The sequence below is a fragment of the Gopherus flavomarginatus genome, chromosome 1 (assembly GCF_025201925.1).
Source record: "Gopherus flavomarginatus isolate rGopFla2 chromosome 1, rGopFla2.mat.asm, whole genome shotgun sequence".
NCBI lineage: Eukaryota > Metazoa > Chordata > Testudines > Testudinidae > Gopherus > Gopherus flavomarginatus.
Window position 1 is genome coordinate 133,857,311 of NC_066617.1, and position 22,761 is coordinate 133,880,071.

The following is a 22,761-nucleotide window of genomic DNA, read 5'->3' on the forward strand; positions in this document are numbered from 1 at the left end:
ATTGGTTGATTAAGGTTGACTTTTTTTTTTTAACGCTGGTTTCTTTCTGCTAATTTTGTAAAATAAAATTAATCTGATAAGTGTAAATATTTCTTTCAATATCTGTCCATATTTTCCATTTTTTTCTTAGTGTATTCTTCAAGCATACTAGTCAAACATCCTGTATTTTGCTGGCCACCCATGTATAAGTAGTTGACATCTTTCCAGTTTTGTGTCATGAACTAAATTGTATACTTTATTCATAAATATCACATCTGTTTTTAGGAGGTGGTCCCTGTACACAGCAGTGTAGGGACACAGGCTCCAGTGTTGTCTGCTCGTGCTTTGTTGGGTACCAGCTTCTGTCTGATGGTGTCACCTGTGAAGGTAAAAGAAACAAAATGATTGCCTCTGTTTGTTGCTTAAAGGTAAAAGTGTTTTCCTTTTTGTGGATTTTTTTTACAGGATAGTGACCTGGACATGCTTATATTGGGAGAGGAAGGAGATATTGGGCAATGAAAGGCTGAGTTAGGCAGGGTGTGAATATGGGGACAATAGAAGTAAGGAGCTGGGAAGAGACCAGTTCAGTGGGGCAGGTGGAGGGTTTGCAGATGGATAGGAGGCAGGAGAAACCTCAAGTTTGGTGTTGGGAGTGAAGATAGCAGTAAAAGCATACCTTTCCAGTTGCAATAGTAAATGAATATTCATATAAAATACAGTATGTCCTAGACCTGAGATGCTGAATCTTTATAGTTGAAAACACAGTGAGCAGCTAAAAATTGAGAACAGAAAAGAGCAGTTACTTTTTTTGTGGGATATGGAATCCACAGTGCACCTCTCATGTGGATGTTCAAAGTTTCTGTTGCCCCAAGGCTGACCCTTGTCCCTTTCTCTTCCCAAGGATTTCAAGTCTTTTGTATTTACTGTTTAATTCTCTGTCCACTTTGGTTACTTCTAGATACTAATGAGTGTATCACTGGGATGCACAACTGTGGGATTGGACAAACTTGTGTCAATACAGTAGGATCCTTCCGCTGTCAGCGTGAAACGAGCTGTGGGACTGGTTATGAACTCACTGAAGACAACCATTGCAAAGGTATGTCCCAGACTGCAAACTGGGCACATAGGAGACTGATGTTTACCAACATTTATGATGCCCCAAAATGCTAAATAAAAGATTGTGTCTTGTTGTTTTCTGGAAATACATGTGTAAATTGTAATTCCATACCAGATGTGTTGTATAGTCTAATATGAGCATTTAACACTTCAGCCTGAGGTGCTTTCTTCAGGGAAATATAAATGAGCCACAAACCCAATTTGTCTTGGCTTCCACTGGAAAATGATCCATCTCTCTGCTGCTGAGAATGGTCTTGATGGTCTTTTGCACAGTATTTTCACTTCCCTGAAGGATGTAGGCCAGCTACTTGGGCCTAAATTTGGGGTAAGATTATATTGTAGAGCAGGGGGTTGGACCAGAGCTTTGAGCTTTGAGCAGGGGGTTGGACTAGATGACTCCTGAAGTCTCTTCCAACCCTGATAGATAGAGGGTGATACAATTTAATTTTAAAAAAAAATTAGTGTTTTTTCCCCCAAAGTGCTCAGTTGATATCACTTGGCTCCCTTTGAAGTGAAAGGTAAAACTCCCATTGACTTAAATGAGAGAGCAGTTTTAGGCCATTTTTTATCGCCCCAAAGAATTTTGATCCCATGACAAATATAAGGCTCAAACCTGAAGTTTTTACTCTCTTTTTACATAGGCAAAGATCTTTTTAGAATCAATTATCTAAATTTGCATTTATACTCACTCTTCTGTACCACTCTGACAGTGGAAAGGGGCCTTAAAGTGAGCATAAGTTACACTTCATTTCATGTTAAGCCATACTGATGTAGAGGGGCCTTAGTGTAAAATGAGAATGAAGCCTGATGAGTTTACCTGAGAGAGGATTTAATAAAATTAAGGACTTCAGGATTTAGGCTTTTATTCAGCAAAGCATTTAAGCACATTCTTAACTCTCATTGACTTCAGTGGGATTTAGCATAGGCTTAGAGTGCCTTGTTGAATCAAGGCCTTAGAAAATACTGCTTCAGACCCTGTGAAACTATTGCAAGTCATTTGGTTGTTTAGTAAGATAATAAAGAGAACTAGCCTGCTGCCTAATTCTGTGAGATTCCGGTAAAGACAACAGGCCAAATTAATCTCCAGTGTAACTACACTGAAATGATGAATGAAGTTACACCAGGATGAACTTGGCCTATGTTTCCTAACTCTGTCTTAAGTGTAATAAAAAAACTTGTGTAAAACTCTTGCTAACTATTTTTTTTTGTGATGTACCAGATATTGACGAATGTGAGAGTGGTATTCATAACTGCCTCCCCGATTTTATCTGTCAGAATACTCCGGGATCTTTCCGTTGCCGACCCAAGCTACAGTGCATGAATGGGTTTATACAAGATGCACTAGGCAACTGTATTGGTAAGACATATTGTCACTTAAAGGAATTCTTAGGGTTGTGCGTAGGCCAAGATACTGCTGCACAGGGTCAGGTCTGAGCCTCCCATGTCAATCCTAATGCTGATGTTCATCTTTATATATTACATCATCTTCCTGCTCCCATTAAAAGTAGGATTTGATCATAAGTGATTTAGAATTCTAAGTCTGATTTTTCAAAAGAAACTTAGGGTATGTCTATACTACTTTTCGTATTGGCGGGCAGCGATCGATCGAGCGGGGGTCTAGATGTGATCAAGTGACCCCCGAGTGCTCTCCTGTCGGCTCCTGTACTCCACTGCCCTGAGAGGCGCAGGCAGAGTCGATGGGGGAGCGGCAGCAGTCGACTCACTGCAGTGAAGACATCGCAGTGAGTAGATCTAAGTATGTCTATTCACGGAGCTGAAGTTGCGTAACTTAGATCGATCCCCCACCCAATGTAGACCAGGCCTTAGGCAGTAGAAATCTAAGACCTGTTGACTTTCAATGAAACTTAAACACCCAGTCATGTAGTGTAAAATATTCAAAAGTACATAAGTCTTTCTTTTTTGTTTATCATGTGCTTCTAACACAGGATTTGTAAAAATATTAATTCGTTTTGACATACTTTCTCTCCCTTTTATTCAAATTATTTTAAATAACCATAGAAATGTAGGGCTGGAAGGGATCCTGAGAAGTCATCAAGTTCATCCCCCTGCAGTGAGGTGGGACCAAGTAAAACTAGACCATTTTGGAAAGGTGTTTATCCAACCTGTTATAAAAAACCTCCAGTGGTGGGGATTCCACAACTTCCCTTGGAAGCCTATTCCAGAGCTTAACTACCCTTATAGTTAGACAGATTTTCCTAATATATAACCTAAATCTCCCTTGCTGCAGATTAAACCATTACTTCTTGTCCTTCCTTCAGTGGACATGGAGAACGTTGTTTAGAACTGAAAGTCCAATGCTTGATATTACTTCAGCGTACGAGTATCCTCTGCAATGGAATTTGCTTTTGCTGGTTAGTTCAGCTACATAAAGCAGATCTTGCTTTCCCAAGTCAGCTCCCATATATTAATAGTTCAGAGGAAAGAATTTTTACCACCTCAGGTAAAGAATGTAACAACCTGTTGGAATGATAATTAGGGCCAATTATAATGGGAGTGGAGTTTAATTTGAAAGACAGAATAGAAACTGTTGGGTTTAAAGGTATTAATACTTTGCATTCTAGGATTTGTAGGATCTAACCTGACGAACTAGAATTCTATATATGTCAGAATAATTGGCTTTCAGCAGGCTTTAAATAGATTTGTCTGGTGTGTCCTACAAATCTATCAGCTTTTCTCATGATAGTAGCACTTCAAGTCCCAACTTAACTTTAAATTCCCTCAGCAGCATAGCCAGTTCTGGACTCATGAAATCTGCTGAGCAACAGGATTTTCCAATTAGGTAGCATGCGATCAAGCTCCCATTTTCCTTTTAACCTCCCTTCCGTTGCTGATAAATACAAGGCTGAAAACAAAATTATCTGTGTGTAAAATTACATTTGATAAAATGAAGCCAATTCTGTATTGTTGGATTACTTATCCCTTAAAGACTAATCTTTGACATAGAGGACAGATTATCAGCTGGTGTAAATCGGTGTGCATCTGTTGGCTTCAGTGGTACTACACCAGTTTACATCAGCAGTGAATCTGGCCCTTATAGTGCCATCCAGAAGAATTTCCCAGACACTTAACATGCCGGTTGCACAAACTGTGCATCAGATGCTGCCCTGTGTTGTGTTGAGCAGGATAGAACAGGAACTTTCCTACCTTTCCAACCCACAGCTTCACAGTAGAACACTCTCCTCGCAGTCTTCAGAGCTGGCTGAAGTGTCTGCTGGTGCTCTGTGTGCCCAAGGGAATGAGGTCTGGTAGGTGGGGGCATGGCTCAGCAGCATGTGCTACAGAGAGGGGCAGTAAAGCGTACTCTGGTACAGATTCACCAATACCACTCCTGCCCTGGCTATCCAGAGTCATCCAGCCCTAAGCCAGGTGGATACTCTGTTCTATTCCACACTAACTCTGGGATTGAAGACTTCAGCTCTTTGACAGTAAACCATAAAACCATAACACTGCATAAGAATGTAGGATACAGAGTGAAGAAAGTGTTCACCTGAAACTACAGGGGGAATTTTAGGCAAGCAATTATCTAAACTGAATTGGAATTTGGCTAGGATGTTGTACACTTACAGAAAGTGCTATGCCCACATGTTGTCAGGTCTTCATACTTTTTCCCTGTTCTCACAGCACACTTCCCCCTGTACCAACATGCTGGAGCAATGATTCCTAGACTACTAGTGAAATTATAACTTCAGCCATTGAATGAACCATCACTGTGTGCTGGGCTTCCCTTGGAGATTTCCTCTTTAAATACTTGGCAAGTCCTTACTCTGCTTAGCTGATATGTCAGTCTGAGGTGCTTTGGTCTCTTGTCATTACATTTTAAGGGTCTTTTAAGTTTATAACATTTTTATAACAGGAAGGAGCCTATATCATACAGTCACAAAGTGAGCAAATCCCCATTTGTGGAGAATAGTAAGGCATTCCATGGATGACGGAGAGATGATTAGTTTGCAAATAAGCACTTCTACTCTTCAGTCTCTGTGCATTAGTGGTCTGTTACATCTTTGCTCATGTTTTTATTTTCTGCATTTTGGGGAGATTTCCAAAGCACAAGTAGGAGTTATGCACCCAACTCCCATTGACTTTCAGTGTTGCTTGGGCATTACCTGTCCTTTATGCCTTTGCAAATCTCCCCCTTTGATGTACTAACTTGTGCAAATATGTGTCTGCTCTCAAGGGCTGGTTCCCAAGCTATTAAGGGTGTAAGGACAGTATTGTACCTTAAAATGTCTGTAAATTGAGGACGATTTTCTCTAATTGAGTTTGTATGTCATTGTAGATATCAACGAGTGCCTAAGCATTAACATGCCATGCCCAGTTGGACAGATGTGTATTAACACAGATGGCTCTTATACCTGCCAAAGAAATGTACCAAACTGTGGACGAGGTTATCATCTCAATGAAGAAGGAACAAGATGTGTAGGTGAGTAGCAGAAATGGAGTAAAACTGTTAAATGAACACATAATGTACGTACATCTACTTTTTCACTTAACCTGTCTGTTCCCTGCACTCAACCAAAGCCATTCTCATAACTACTTCCAAAGCCTACTCTTGGCTCTCTTTTCTTGCTCCCTCTTACAAGTGACGGATTGCAAACAACCCCTCTCTCTCCTCCTTCAAATCACTCCTGAACCTCCACATTCTGTGAGGTTTGTGTGATAATGACCATGCAGAATAGCATTGTCTGCTACTTGTATTAATATAGTGAAACAGTGTAGCAAGGGTGATATTCACTCCGGTGCAGAAGACCAGCAAAAGGCCTGTGACCCACTTATGTCCAACATAAATCATCATAAAAGGTCTTAAAATCTTAAGCTGATTGTTGGAGAGCTTATTCCTTCACTCTCACCCTTCTCTGGTCCTTCTCACATGAACAGAGAGCAACAATACCCAAAGTCCGAAGGTGCAAACAATTCGATGTTTGTTGGTGTGAACTTCCAGCAAGCTTAAATTCAAGTTCCTTTTCCTTATTTTTTGAATCCCAACTTACTTCCTGTTTGCCCCTAATTTATATAGTAATATTTTCAGCTATGCCTTAATCAATCATTCTGCTAAAATTTACCTAACCAATCCTAACGTATTGTAACATGATTAGCTAACCAATTATATCCCACCACCTTTATTAGTTTACACCTAGCAAAATTAATTATACAGCAGACAGAAACAATCACAGAACCAGACAGAGACCATGCAAATAAACATACAAAACAATACAGAAGTAAGGATTTCACAACTACATCTATACAGACATAAGGGTTCTCCAGCTGTGTCTATTGATAAGTGAGTTCTTGCCAGACAGGATGCGATCAGACTAAGTTTCCTTTTACATCTTCTAGGCTCTTCCCTTTCTCTGGAGGTGATAGATCGAATCACCTTCCTCACAGTCCCAGATTGCCTTATTTTAATATGACTAGTTTGGAATGTGAGAACATGACCATACATTTCCCAGTTTGTGGCTGCTAAAGAACCAGGCCTCAGATGGTCACAGAGAAGGCCACTACACAGACAGTGATTTTTTATTCTTTCTTTAATACCTCTATAACTAGCTAAGTGGTAAGAATACACCTAGTGTCTTAAAGTATAGGGCTTTGCAGACAGGCCTGAATATCTATATCCTAACACTGATTATAAATTGTCACAGCTCCATTGACTTCAGTGAAGCTGTGACCATTTTATACCAGTTGAGGATCTGCCTCAATGTATATCTACAGTGCTATATAAAAATTACTTTGCACAGTTCTTAAATAGTGTCAGCTTCGCTTTTTCTTTTGAGACTCACCATAGTGGTAATCAAATAATTGAAATTCAGGAATTGAAGTCCAGGAACTACTCAATGTATTTACTGCTAAATAGGTTGTTTTCCTACATTGAATTTTTGAGAGAGGACCCAATCTAGTTTTTATGGATTTATTAAAATAAAAAGCAAACTCATATGAAGCTTAGCAAATATGTCACTAATTAATTTACTTCTGATTTCCCTAAAGCTAGTCATATAAAATACAGTGCAATGATCAAATTAAAGTTACAACTGAAATTTGATCAATGGTTTAAATTACCTGACTTCTCAGGCTTGTCAGACACCTTGCTGGCACCTGCCCTTGTCTGTGCCGGCTGAGGGTCAACTCCCCAATTCCATTGGCCATGGGCAACACAAGTCCTTCTCTCTAAGTGCTGCAGGTCCTACAGGCTAGTGATAGATGCACTCCAATTCTTGAGCCCTCTGAGCATCTCCCTGGCCTGTCCAGCCCTTGGTTCACGGGACACTTGCAGTATTCAGTGCTCCAGAGGAACAGCGCATGCCAGCTTACCAGCTACACCTCAGCTCACCACCTTGCTTGATGCACAGCAGTTAGATATGTTCACGGTGAAATCAAGTCTAAGTTTATTTAACAAAGCTCAGAGATTCAAGTGATAGTGAGTAGAAATGTTAGAAACAAATGGTTGTATATAAAATAAGATCAGAACACCCATTCTAGGAGTTAGACTTAATTAATGAGGCACTCTCATGCCTTGTAGAATGTCGCTTATCCAAAATCTTTGGAGTTCATCACAGTGAGATTGACTGTGAATCTCCTTTCATGAGACAGCCGTGCTGTCAGCGTGCCTCCTAGGTGAAGGATCCAATGTGTTTCTTTGCCTCGCAGGATATATCAGCCCCATCTTTTGTTCTTATTCATAAATAGGATGCCCTCGGCTGTTTGCTTCATCTTGTGAATTTCTTCTTTTATAGACTTCAGTCGCTACTTTTGCCCATGGCTCAGTATGCAAATAGGCCTCATACAATACACAAATGACTAGATGGGTAGATAAGAGTCTGCTGCCTCCTACCCGAAAGGAGCATTTGCAAAGTATGTCACCTTCTGGGGATTCACTTAAACACCAAGACCTTAAGAACATATTTTTTAGTATAGTTACATAACTCCTTAAATATTATCTCTACATACATTGTGCAACAATTATGATGACTGTGGGCTACTGGCTCTTGGTAGATACCTCACATGCCACCCTTTGGTGAACTATTTATGCCTATATCTGACTCAGGGGATCCCTGTGCCCTCTGCCAATTGGCACCAAGAAGTCCCTGAATCACAGTAATTACATAGATTTATAAGGTTAATACAAGAATTACTTCAGTGCTTCACAGGAAAGTTAAGGAAGAACACCTTTCTTTTAATATAATCAATTGCACTAAGAATCTACTAAAAGCAGAAGTTGACTTTTGCCTTTGTTTTACGGAAGTATAACTCTTAGAATGATTTCTTATTAGTTTCCTACTTTGGTGTTCTGCCTTAAGTTTCTCTGCATATACACCCTAGGTTATACTCTGTTTACTTAGCTTATTTCCCTTCCCACGTGACTGCAATTTCTGCATCATTCTGACCCTCCTACACAAATGCGGAAGTGATTCTTAAATCAGGCACTTAGGAGTTTTGAAATAACATGCTTTTAATCCAAAATAATATTCGTAATTAGATAACATGCTTGCAGAATTTTTTAAGGTCTACCTAGGGAAAAGGTTAGTGATGTCACGCTTTCTCTCTCTCTCTCTCTCTCTCTCTCTGTAATGGAATGTTGGAGAATTCAAATGTCTCTGAATTCTATAAAAAAGCACTCTCTCACCTTTTTTTAGTGTCTAATTCACATGACTATTCTTAACTGAGAATTAGTGGTGTCGCAGATAACTTGAGCTTTTTTTCATCTGCAAGGAGGTGGTCAGTCTCTTTTTTTCTCTTCGGGCTTGTCTTCACTACCGGGGACGCTGCTGCAATCGATGCAGTGGGTGTCGCTTTAGTGAGTCTAGTGAAGACCTGCTAAATCGATGGCAGAGCACTCTCCGGTCGATTATAATACTCCAGTTACCCAAGGAGAGTAAGGTAACTCAACTGGGGAGCGTCTCCCATTGACGAAGCACAGTAAAGACACTGGGGTAAATTGACCTAAGCTTTGTCGACTCCAGCTACATTATTCCCATAGGCGGATTAGTGTAATTTAGGTTGACTTACCCCAGTAGTGAAGACAAACCCTGAGTGGTAGACTACAGGCTTGGAGTCTTCTACTTCTCCTTTTCTGGAGGCTGGTCCAAAGAAGAGAGCTTGCTACAATTTCAGGTGTTGTTGGTGCAAGAAAGGCCCCCTTTTCCTTCTGCATTGTTATACTTTTGTTTGGTTCAGTATCCCCTTACTCTGCCTCAGGGACCATCCTTGTCCAATTAGAGATTCCAGCATGTTGGCTATAGCTCATTGTGGATCAATAATTTGGAATCTTGAACTGAGGTCATAGTAGAAAATTCCAGTTTGAGACAGACATTTTCTTGCAAAATCCATTCATGACAACAATCAGGTATCCTCTTTGTAAGCAGGACATCTGGGAAGGAGTTGGCAATAGACTTCTGTCTAACAGAATAGGGTCCATTCTCACTTGCTAAATATAATTAATGGTTCATCATCATCATCAGTCACACTTGTGCATCTCCACTCATTCCTTGTGACAGTTTGTAAGCATGACAAGGGAAAAGTGACTCAGGGGTAAGGAGGTGGGGGACAAGCCCAGGGTAAGTGCATGACATACATCAGTGCCTTGTCACCTAAATCAAAGATGCTTTAGCTTAGCATTTGATCAAATACAGTTATGCTGGCCCAAACTCAAATCTGGCCCCTGTTCCCTACACCACATATAACATGGGATCCAAGGGATAATTGTTCTGTAATAATAATTTGCACTTGTAGGTCCTGCTCCAGCTCTCATTGACGGCAAGGAGAGCCTTGGTGTTGACTTCAATGGGAGCTGGATCATGCCTGTATGGAGTAGTGCCTTCCATCTCAAACACTTTTCAAATACTGAGGTAAGTATTTTATTCATGTTTTACATATGGGTAAACTGAGGCAGGCAGAGAGTACTAAAGGGTGTGGGACAGAGCTGGCAGCAGAGCACTTATTACTCTACCTCCACTCCTAATCTTTAACCTTAAGACCCTCCTTTCATTCATTTCCCTCTCCTTCTAGATGTGGATGAGTGTTCGTCACCTAACCAGCTATGTGGAGATGGACATGTTTGTGTAAATTCCCCTGGCAGTTACCGCTGTGACTGCAGACTTGGCTATTATTTTGAGGCTATCAGTCGAACTTGTGTTGGTAAGTTCCACCTAGTGACTCAAACGATACAAGCTCTTCTGAAACATTGTACTGTGGCATTTTATTTGTTTTATTTTATTATTTCATTTTATTAAAAGGATAATTTTATTAGTTGTTCACAAACTCTTTCATCTGAAAATGCATTAGATTATTCCATGATTTGTAGAAGTACAAAAATGTATTAAAGAGCTATTGACATTTTGAAGAAAAGTGCATTTGCGTTGTTAAAGTGTAATCATGTTAAAAGGTAAGATCATGAGAAGGCATGCGTAATTGGTTTTATGATATTTATGATGTGCACCTAAAGTGAAAACTTTCTTCTAGAAGATCACAGAACTGCCTTCTTTTGCTTATCACATTTAGATAGGCACGAGGAAATGATAAATAAAACCAGTTCTGTTTCCAGACTAACATTCTGAGAATTCATTCACTCACCAGTGTAAAACTTAGATACAGAGCATGAACATCAAACTCCTGTGATCAAATGGTGATTTGTTAGACTGCTGCTCTAAAGCAAGTCTGTACATTAGTTTCTATTCATATTTATCATTGTAGATGTTAATGAATGTAGACGCTACCCAGGTCGTCTCTGTGCTCACAAATGTGAGAATACTCCTGGATCCTATTACTGCAGCTGTACTGTGGGCTTCAAACTTTCCACTGATGGCAGGTCATGCGAAGGTAAGGATGCAATTTATGTAGGCTGAGTAGATAGAGAGAGATAGACAAGCAGAAAATGATGAAGAAAGACTACTATTCTTGTTTGGATGATTTCTTTGTTTTGTCATAGACTAAATTGAACTGGTGTAAGAAATGGGTCCACTGTAGTCATTTTAAAGGTGGAATACAAGTGTTGTGATTAAACAATACAATTGTAACTCGCGCTTCCACTGTGTGGCTCTCTGTCCTCCTCTAGTGACTGGATCACATAGAGGTTTGAGCCTACTACCGCCTTTCAACTAATAGGCCTGGGCTTTTTAGCTCAGGCAGAAGATGCTCAGGCTTTTAGATCCACAAGCTGTAGGTTTGATTCTCGCTGCTGATCACACACCCAGTGTTGGCACAGTACATGATGATGGGCAGTAACTTTCTAGGAGGTAGTAGTATACTGCAGGTTGCCTCCTATGTCACCACCACACCACAGGCAGTACAGAGAGGATTGGGGTCCATAGCTTCCTCCTGCCCCTTATTGCCAGCTTGCTCAATGACACAAATTCTAATACATATTTTTGTGATTGTTATTTAATAAAAACATCTCATTAGTCAATATGAATGTTTTTAGAAATGTAGGCCCCAATCCTGCAGGGCTGGGAGCCACAAAGGCAGATACCTGCAGTGCTAAATATAGATAATTTTTTGTGTTTCAGACTTAAATGAATGTGAGAGCAGCCCATGTAGCCAAGAATGTGCTAATGTGTACGGTTCCTATCAATGTTATTGTCGTCGGGGCTATCAACTTAGTGATATAGATGGAATCACATGTGAAGGTGAGAAATACTTAATCAAAGGATGCAAAAAAGGCATCTCTTAAGATGGGAGATGGGCATTCCTTTTTTGTTCTTGCCATGACAACAGAGACATTACAACAAAAAGTTACCTTAAGTTAATGCCGCTACATAACAATATTTCATCATTTTGGTTCTCATAGCTTTTCATAGGCAATTAAATGCTACCTGAGTTCTCATACAAGTCCACCAAGCCTTTGGAAAGATCTTGGCTTTCATGATGTGAAGGTCAGAGAGAGTTTTTGGTTTTTGCTGAAGTTTAGTTTGAGGCTTTTTGTACACATTGAAATGGGTTTCAGCTGTGGAACTAAGTTGTTTGCACATTTTCATCACTGGAGAATCCTGGAGAACATTTAATAAATGTCTAAAAATTCTAGTTAGCATTTTATTCACAACCCTTTTTGTGGCAAGTTATAAACATACATAAATAAGTCTTGCCCAAATATTTATCATAGGGAGGAAGTGTTGCTTAGTGGATAGAGCACTGGACAGGAACTCTCTTCACTGGGTTCTATTCCCAGTTCTGCAGCTGACTTGCTGGGTGACCTCAGGCGAATCACTTCAGGTCCCTGTGCCTCAGTTTCCCCAACTGTAAATTGGGGGTAATGATATTTACCTCCTTTGTAAAGTGCTTTGAGATTTGTGGATGAAAAGCACTATGAATTATCTTTTACATAGCAAAACTACATTTTTGACTTCTTGTTCTCTATATTGCCTTTGATTTTCCCCAGACTTCCCTTGTTACCTTTATGCAGTGGTTTTTGTCCCAGCCCACTAATCTGAGTCACAAGCTAGTGTCTTCTTGAACCCAACGCTATCATAAAGCAGTCCAACTGCTGCAAACTAGTCAAGCTTCACAGGAGTTTAAAAAAATTGATGGGGATTTCTTTTTCAGACATTGATGAATGTGCTTTACCTACTGGAGGGCACATCTGTTCTTACCGATGTAGTAATGTTCCTGGGAGCTTTCAGTGCACCTGTCCATCTCCTGGTTATAGATTGGCACCCAATGCACGAAACTGCCAAGGTATGTTCAATAACTGTGCAGGAATATCTAATCTGCTTGTTAGCTTGTGGAAAAATCTAATTACATTTTTAATTGGTGGGAAACATAAATGTGTCTGTCGTATAGCCTTACAGGCAAGTTAGTAGATATCCTATGTCCACTAGAATTCAGTAGGGGCAAAACTAATAGTTCTATAATAATTAAATTGGATCCTATAGAAATTACTCTAAGGCCGCAAAGAATGTAACAGAATACTCTTTCTACCGAATTTTTAAAACAGTCCATCAAATTAGGTAGAGAACTACATCCCAGCTAATGCTACAGAATTAAATGGGTTGGTTTAAATATTTAATAAAAATATAATCGTGCTCCATAAAATGTATAGGATTTTTCCATTTAGGGACTATGTGGGAGAAATAGCTAAATCTTTTCAACAAATATTGTTCAGTTTTACGGATAGGCACCAGAGCAAAGGTAAAGCACAGATTTTCATGTTGATAAACCCAGAATCCTTTCACCTGTTTCCCCTTATCTGTTCATTCTAGCCATGGAGGAAAAGTGAATGGTTTCTTCAGAGACTGGTGCTTGCACTTACTCTAGTGCCAAAGACTAATACATTTGGCTGACATACTGTCCCCATGCACAAAACAAAGCATTTAGTTCACTTGACACTCCCCTCTTCCTGGTGCAGCCTAGTGCTTTCATCTGCAAGGCCTCACCCTATCCATATTTAATTTCCTCTAAATTAAAAGACCAACTTTTGCCATGTGCCTACAGTGAATCAAGCTGACTTGTATATTTGTTCTTCCCTTTCCTCTAAGCTCTATTTGTCTGTCTGGCCTTCAACCGTGAGCTCTTTGGGAAGGGATGTACCTTCCTTGTATAAAATTTTTGGCATGTTACAGATGCTGTGATGAATCCATATTAAGTAAGAATGATAATCTAAGATAAATGTGTGGGTCAGTACACTTACAGCGCACACACACGTAGAGCTGGAGTCAAAGGAGGGGTAAATGTCAGACAATTTTGTTTCAACATTTAATCTAATAAAGCAAAGCAGCTTTTCCACTTATCCAGATGTTTGTAGTGTCCATCATCATAGTGTCTGAGCACCACCTGTCACCTCCGCATGGTAACAGGCCTGCCAACCCACTCCCCTCCCACCCAGGCTGCTGAATATTTCTTTGCAGGCCTGCAGTCTCCCTGTTACCCCCTGATTACCTAGCTGTTTTTATTTTGGGGAGCAAGAGTTTTTTTTCTTTCAGTCTCTCTTATCTGGCCTCTGAGGCCAGCATCAGTCTGTTGGGTTGTTCCTCCGGCAGCAATTGCTAGCCCTAGTGCTGTTGTTCCTATCCCTGTCCCTGCCCCTGCTGACACAATGCTTGCACTCAGTAGAAGACTGTCTGCATGTGGGAGGGGCCATTGGGGCTCCAAATATCTTACATTTTGGTTGTCGACCAGAATTTGTCATTTATTAACCCTGCCCTTTGCTTTTAGAAAATACAAAAAACCCAACAGTCCTGCCATGTTTTACAGTCTGAAAACCATATGTTCCAACATCCCTTCAACAAATCCACCTGTCTTTTATCCACTGCCCCTGAGGAATACCCACTTGTGGAGGTTTTTTTCCAGCCAGTAGTAAAATCATGTTGCTCCCCTGTATTGCTAACATATGAGCTTCATCAACTGGGGCCTACAAGCAGAGGACGAGCTTGTGTTTTCATCCCTTTTATCTTTCCCACTTGACAGATATCAATGAGTGTGTTGCAGAAACACACAACTGCTTATTCAATGAGACCTGCTTTAACATCCAAGGCAGTTTTCGCTGTCTCTCTCTGGAATGCCCGGAAAATTATCGCAAATCGGGAGATACGTAAGTACATTCAATTTTCTAGTAGGCTGGCTTGATGGGGATCTCCCCAGGCCTAAAGCCACCATCAATTAAGCATATTGTGGATCCTCCCAAATTTGTAATTCTCCAATCTGCCAACCCCATCAGTGGCACACAAAAAATTGTGGTCTTTCTTCCACATGTGAGACGGGCTCATGGTTCTTGAATTAAAAGTCTTTAAGTCATAAATAACACCAAATGGAGAGAGAGACACCAAATTGAATGCACAAGGTGATATTATCAGCATAGGCTTCAGATGGACAGCCTGATGGTGGAGGTCACATTTAGCTGCAGGATTCCAACACTCCCACAACTGGACTCAGGAGCTCCTTTCTTCCCTCAGATTGGCTAAGTCAAACCCTTTATCTGCTTTTATATTTCAGTGAAAGGTTAGTTTTCCTTGCAGTTCTCTCTCTAAAGCCTTATCTATACTATGGAAATTCTGCAAAAATTTCCCTCCCTGCTAACACCATTTCATCTCCACCACTGTTGGCAAGATTGGGAGCCCAGGTGTAGAAGACCTATTGGCTGCTACCAGTATTTGTTTCATTTCGTGCTGCTCAGAGAAGATCTAAATAGCATGGTGTATAAAATGCCACAGGCAGCTAGCAACCCATCTACACTAGCTGTAATGGTGTTAATGATAAGAAATCTTTGCAAAATTTCTCTAGTGTAGACAAAGCTTGTGGCTGCTCCAGGGCCAGATTCATTCTGGCTTCCTCCTCCTCCTTCTCATCTGCTTTATGGCAGATCAGCAATCAAGAGGTTCCTTCTGAAGGCCATGTGGTTGTTCCACACCTTCCCAAGGGCACCTGCCCAGGTAAGTTTCTATTCTATCAGCTAGAGAGAGAGGCTGACATGCCACAGTGGTCATAAATCTGGTCATTCCCTTCCCAATCACTGAGAAGACATGATTCCATCACACACCATGTCTCAGCTAAGATTTAATATTCTATGTCCCATCTGTGGAATGAGGCTAACACTTATCTACTTCATAGGAGTATTTGAGGATTAGTTTGTTAGTGTTTGCGTCAAAGTCTAAAGATGCAAAGTGCTATATAAATGACATGGTGGGTATTAATGTTATCATGACCAGGATGCGCTTGAGGGAGTTTCATATTACAACATTTATTTATAAAATATACACAACAGAAATGTGACTAGTATTTTGTGAAATGTCAATAATTATATTAAACAATACTTGCCAAATAAATGAAGAAAGAATGCTTTGTGATACAGATGCCTTATTTCTTTTTTTGTTTGTTTAATTACATCCTAATTTATAAAATGCACTCGTTTGTAATAGGTTACTAATATGATTTAGCAAAGTTCTATGGTTATGAAAATTCTTGAGGTGTCAAGATTAATTTAAAAATAAACATAACACACAAACGCACATTGCATTCTTCTTTTAGTCTTTCTCCATTTGTCTTTCCCTTCCCCAAAACACTATTAGTTTGTTGACTTTTGGCTAACTCATAGATTCATAGACTCATAGACTTTAGAGTCAGAAGGGACCAATATGATCATCTAGTCTGACCTCCTGCACAAAGCAGGCCACAAAGCCCTACACATCCACTTCTATAACAAACCCCTAACCTATGTCCAAGTTATTGAAGTCTTCAAATTGTGGTTTGAAGACCTCAAGCTGCAGAGAATCCACCAGCAAGTGACCCACGCCCCACGCTGCAGAGGAAGGCGAAAAACCTCCAGGGCCTCTGCCAATCTGTCCCGGAGGAAAATTCCTTCCCGACCCCAAATATGGTGATCAGCTAAACCCTGAGCATGTGGGCAAGACTCACCAGCCAGCACTCAGAAAAGAATTCTCTGCAGTAACTCAGATCCCATCCCATCCAACATCCCATCACAGACCTCTGGGCATACTTATCTGCTGATAATCAAAGATCAGTTGCCAAAATTAAGCTATCCCATCATACCATTCCTTCCATAAACTTATCAAGCTTAGTCTTAAAGCCAGATATGTCTTTTGCCCGCACTACTCCCCTTGGAAGGCTGTTCCAGAACTTCACTCCTCTAATGGTTAGAAACCTTCATCTAATTTCAAGTCTAAACTTCCTAGTGTCCAGTTTATACCCATTTGTTCTTGTGTCTACATTGGTACTAAGCTTAAATAATTCCTCTCCCTCCCTAATATTAATCCCTCTGATATATTTATAAAGAGCAAGCATATCCCCCCTCGGCCTTCTTTTGGCTAGGCTAAACAAGCCAAGCTCTTTGAGTCTCCTTTCATAAGGCAGGTTTTCTATTCCTTGGATCATCCTAGTAGCCCTTCTCTGAACCTGTTCCAGTTTGAATTCATCCTTAAACATGGGAGACCAAAACTGCACACAGTATTCCAGATGAGGTCTCACCAGTGCCTTATGTAACGGTACTAACACCTCCTTATCTTTTGCTGGAAATACCTCACCTGATGCATCCTAAAACCGCATTAGCTTTTTTAACGGCCATATCACATTGGCGGCTCATAGTCATCCTGTGATCAACCAATACTCCAAGTTCCTTCTCCTCCTCTGTTGCTTCCAACTGATGTGTCCCCAATGTATATCTAAAATTCTTATTATTAATCTCTAAGTGCATGACCTTGCACTTTTCACTATTAAATTTAATCCTAGTACTATTACTCCAGTTTACAAGGTCATCCAGATCTTCCTGTATGATATCCCGGTCCTTCTCTGTGTTAGCAATACTCCCAGCTTTGTGTCATCCGCAAACTTTATTCGCACATTCCCACTTTTTGTGCCAAGGTCAGTAATAAAAAGGTTAAATAAGGTTGGTCCCAAAACCGATCCTTGAGGAACTCCACTAGTAACCTCCTTCCAGCCTGACAGTTCACCCTTCAGTATGACCCGTTGGAGTCTCCCCTTTAACCAGTTCCTTATCCACCTTTCAATTTTCATATTGATTCCCATCTTTTCCAGTTTAACTCATTTGCTTTCTTCTCTTTATGCCTATGCATGCAATAAAGCACACAGCAATTTGTGACTTACAGACTCAGTCCCTATTAAATAGTCTCCATGTTTGCTCACCTGTGGCAACCAGCAAACCTCTTAGTATCCAAGCTGTAGGGGAAAACACACCCTTTTTTCAGTGGCAGTAGTAGGTCAGAATAGCCTCTCTATGGCTGATCCCTTTCTGAGGCAGCGAGTCTGTTGTTTTGCTCACCTCAGATGGACTCATGGAGAGAGATTCCAGTGTATCCTGACATGGAATTGGGATATCAGTTAGCCAGTAACCAGCATAAAGAGTTAGTGGTCCAAAAAGTCCCTAGCTAATAGCTTTCGGGCCTGAGTTCTGGAACGGGGCTATACAGTGGTGGTAGTGCTCATTGTTGTTTGTTATTAAACCTAAATTACGTAATTCCCTAAAATTATTCAGTGCTTCACAAGCACAGATTAAGACCTGTTTCCTGCCCTGAAGTGTTTATATCTTACTACCAAGAGAAACACAGGACACCACACAACAGCACATAGGGTGGAATGGCAGGAAGTTTATTTGAAATCTCTAAATCTCATTTGGAGTGATGCTTTGGGGTCTGCAAATGGAACAGGCCCTGGAATGGGTTGTACAAGGAAAGAGATGTTCCTTGCACACTTCCTGGCACACTCATTTATGGGCTGTCAATTATGAGAAGCATGTGAACGTGTTCTCGCTCCAGCGCACATTTCACTCTTACTGACTCCTCTTTCTGAACAGCCCATGATCTTGATATTGCTTTTGCTTGCGTACTTCATACTAAGAGTAAACTTAATGACTTTCCCTTAACAAACTTTTTGTTTCTGAATTGCATAGCATATAGGGTCTCTGTGACAATTAATTCAAACATTGGTAATCGCAAAGCCAAAGGAAAGAAATTGTTATGGCTGTTTATCAGAAGTGTATGCTAAATCAGGCTAGGACTAGATATATATTATATATTTATTATTATTTTATTTTATTATTAAAAGTTACCCATCATTTCCCATTATCAGACTCTTTTTTCAGATGCTTATAACTTGGTCAAGCTTTAACTCTTTGGGCTGAAATTTTCCATGCCAAACATCTTTCCAAAACCTTCAGTGTGAGACAATTTCAGTCAAAATGGTTCAGCTGTTTCCAAGAATAAGGAGAGGGGGAGGAAATCATTGTTTTGACCATGTTAAAAAAAAGTCTGACCATTTCTTTGAACAGCTCTAGCACTGCCACGCTTTGGAGCAGGGACTTGAAATGTGTCAGGGATGTGTCTTTTACTATCCCCATGAGAATCCATCCAAATTTGGCCAAGTTATAAGCCTTTGAAAACCTGCTGTTCGCACATGCTCAGCAGTGATGTCTTTGATTTTTAGCAGCTAAAATCTCTGAAGATTCCCTCCTCACTGAGCATGCTCTGTCCCCTCACAGCAGTTAGTGCTGAGCAGACTCTGCTTGCGCTATCCCTACAGATGGCCTAAGCATGCTCTATCCCAAGGCTACAGCTGGAGGCTCAGAGGGTCTTACCCTGTAATGGCTATTCCCAGCTGCTCCGGGTAATGTGGGACTTGAACTGAGGGCAAGGAGCCTGTATCTGTTGTGCTCTTAATGCCCTCTCCCCCACCCCCCCTCTCATGCCAAGGTGGCTTGGAGAAGCCATCTGATTCTAATGCAGATGGGAGAAAAAGCTTCATTGAGGGAGTGGCAAAAGAGCAGATTGGGATGAGGAGTCTGGAGGGGTGTAGGGAGAGAAACTGTACCTGACTGGGTGAGGGGTGGACTGGGAGCGGAATAGGGGAGGCTGGGACAAGGAGCTCAGGGGAGGAGATTGGAACTGGTTAGGCAAGAAAACTGGGGGAGATTGAGTGTAGACTGGGAGTGGAAGCTGGTGAGGGAAATAGAGGGGGTGGGGGAGGAGTGGGACTGGGAGCTAGTTGGCTGTAGGCAGGGGCACTCTGGGATCAGCTGAGGAGTTTACAGGATTGGGCAACCAGTCCTAGTTCTTTCCCAGGGTACGTCTACACTACGGGATTATTCCTATTTTACATAAACCGGTTTTGTAAAACAGATTGTATAAAGTCAAGTGCACGCAGCCACACTAAGCACATTAATTGGGCGGTGTGCATCCATGTGCTGAGGCTAGCGTCGATTTCCAGAGCGTTGCACTGTGGGTAGCTATCCCGTAGCTATCCCATAGTTCCCGCAGTCTCCTGCGCCCCTTGGAATTCTGGGTTGAGATCCCAGTGCCTGATGGGGCAAAAAACATTTGTCGCAGGTGGTTCTGGGTACAGCCTCCCCCTCCCTCCATGAAAGCAGCAGACAACCGTTTCACGCCTTTTTTCCTGGGTGAATTGTGCAAACACCATAGCATAGCAAGCATGGACCCTGCTCAGATCAAGACCGCAATCGTGGACGTTGTAAACACCTCGCACATTCTCGTGCAGTCTATGCTGAACCAGGACCTGCAAAGCCAGGCGAGGAGGAGGCGGCTAGGGCAGCACGGCGACGAGAGTGATGAGGACATGGACACAGAATTCTCTCAAACCGCGGGCCCCTGCGCTTTGGAGATCCTGCTGGTAATGGGGCAGGTTCTAGCCATTGAACGCCGATTTTGGGCCCAGGAAACAAGCACAGACTGGTGGGACTGCATAGTTTTGCAGGTTTGGGACGATTCGCAGTGGCTGCAAAACTTTTGTATGTGTAAGGGCACTTTCATGGAACTTTGTGACTTGCTTTCCTCTGCCCTGAAATGCCAGAATACCAAGATAACAGCAGCCCTCAGAGTTGAGAAGTGAGTGGCGATAGCCCTCTGGAAGCTTGCAACGTCAGACAGCTACCGGTCATTCAGGAATCAATTTGGAGTGGGCAAATCTACTGTGGGGGCTGCTGTGATGCAAGTAGCCAAAGCAATCATTAAGCTGCTGCTACAAAAGGTTGTGACTCTGGGAAATGTGCAGGTCATAGTGGATAGCTTTGCTGCAAGGGAATTCCCTAACTGTGTGGTGGGGCGATAGATGGAACCCATATTCCTATCTTGGCCCTGGAGCACCAGAGCACCCAGTACGTAAACAGCAAGGGGTACTTTTCAATGGTGCTGCAAGCACTGATGGATCATAAGGGACGTTTCACCAGCATCCATGTGGGATGGCCAGGAAGGGTTCATGACGCTCGTGTCTTCAGGAACACTATTCTGTTTAAACAGCTGCAGCAAGGGAATTACTTCCCAGACCAGAAAATAACAGTTGGGGGTGTTGAAATGCCTGTAGTTAACCTGGGGGACCCAGCCTACCCCTTGATGCCATGGCTCATGAAGCCATACACAGGCAGCCTGGACAGTAGTCAGGAGCTGTTCAACTACAGGCTGAGCAAGTGCAGGATGGTGGTAGAATGTGCATTTGGCCATTTAAAGGCGCGCTGGCGCACATTACTGACTTGCTCAGACCTCACCCAAACCAGTGTCCCCATTGTTATTGATGCTTGCTGTGTGCTCCACAATCTCTGTGAGAGTAAGGGGGAGACCTTTATGGAGGGATGGGAGGCTGAGGCAAATCACCTGGCCGCTGATTACGCACAGCCAGACACCAGGGCGATTAGAAGAGCACACCAGGAAGTGGTGCGCATCAGAGAAGCTTTGAAAACGAGTTTCATCACGGGCCAGGTTACGGTGTGACTGCTGTGTTTGTTTCCCCTTGATGAACCCCCCCCCCCGATTGACTTATTGCCTGTAAGCAACTCACCCTCCCCCTTCAATTACAGCTTGCTTAAGCAAATAAATTCACTAACATTTAAAAATCACGTATTCTTTATTAAGTCATTATATAAAAAAAGGGAGAGAACTGACAAAGTAGCCCGGGTGTGGTTTGGGAGGAGGAGAGGAGGTAAGGAAAAGGCCACTAAAAAAATTTCAAAGTAATGACAGCCTTTTGGTTGGGCTGTCCACGGGGAGTGGAGTGGGCGGGTGCACGGAACCTTCCCCCATGCGTTCTTACACGTCTGGGTGAGGAGGGTATGGAACATGGTGAGGGGGGAGAGTGGTTACACAGGGGTGCAGCGGCACTCTGTGACCCTGCTGCTGTTCCTGAAGCTCCACCAGATGTCAGAGTATGTCAGTTTGATCACATAGCAGCTCCAGTGTTGCATCCCGCCATCACTGATCTTCCTGCCGCCACCTCTCATCTCGAGCGTCTCTCCTCTCCTCACGTTCGTCCCTCCTATCCTCACGTTGGTCCCTCCTGTCCTCACGTTCACTGGCATCTTTCCTGTAATTTGATACCACGTCCTTCCACTCATTCAGATGAGCTCTTTCATTGCGACTCACTTCCATGATTTCCGAGAACATTTCGTCTCGCGTCTTTTTTTTCCGCCATCTTATCTGAGATAGCCTTCAGGATGGAGTAGGAAGGCTTGAAAAATTTGCAGCTGCATGAGGGAGGGAAAAAAGGGAGAGGAGTATTTAAAAAGATACGTTTTACAGAACAATGCTTATACTCTTTCACAGTGAACAACACTATTCACCTTACATAGCACATGTGATTTCACTACAAGGTCGCATTTTGCATCTTAATATTGAGTGCCTGCGGCTCTGGTGTTAGAGATCTCTCAGACGCAGGTCCAGGCAGCAGAATTCAGCTTGCATGCATCCATGGTAAGCCATTGTCTTTCGGCTTCTGCAGCCTTCATATACACAGTGCCCTCCTTTCCCAAATACCAAGCAAATCTCGTTCAGTGCTGCTTCTTTCCTGTTAACATGCAGCAGCAGAAACCCCCCACCCATCCAATTCTCTGGGATGATCGCTTTACCCCTCCCCCCACCATGTGGCAGGTATCATGGAAGATCACTGCTAAACACCCCCCTTCTCCCTCCCCCCACACCGTGTGGCTGGTAGCAGGGAAGATCCCTGCTAGCCAAACACGAAACAGCTCAGTGCCATTCTCCCCCCCCCCACCCCCGCTTGGCTACCTGCAAGGAAGGATTTCTTTTAAGCAACAGGCAAACAGCCAGTAGGAATGGCCATCTCTTTCCCCTTAATTAAATTCCTGAATTTCGACCAGGTTACCATGAACGATATTACTGTCCTGAGGATAACACAGCGAGATAAAGAACGGATGTTGCTTGAATGCCAGCAATCACTGGGGCCATATGCAGC

General features: G+C 42.1%; 1 protein-coding gene across 2 annotated transcripts in view; it reads left to right on the top strand.

Moving 5' to 3' along the window:
• FBLN1 (fibulin 1) overlaps positions 1-22,761 on the top strand; it is a 110,347-nt gene that overhangs the window by 39,670 nt on the left and 47,916 nt on the right. For both annotated transcript variants that reach the window (XM_050965359.1, XM_050965349.1), the window contains exons 6-14: positions 265-366; positions 938-1,075; positions 2,315-2,452; positions 5,393-5,536; positions 10,117-10,245; positions 10,801-10,926; positions 11,613-11,732; positions 12,646-12,777; positions 14,506-14,629. In XM_050965359.1, coding sequence (XP_050821316.1) covers positions 265-366; positions 938-1,075; positions 2,315-2,452; positions 5,393-5,536; positions 10,117-10,245; positions 10,801-10,926; positions 11,613-11,732; positions 12,646-12,777; positions 14,506-14,629 — 1,153 coding nt within the window. The remainder of the gene's footprint in view (positions 1-264; positions 367-937; positions 1,076-2,314; positions 2,453-5,392; positions 5,537-10,116; positions 10,246-10,800; positions 10,927-11,612; positions 11,733-12,645; positions 12,778-14,505; positions 14,630-22,761) is intronic.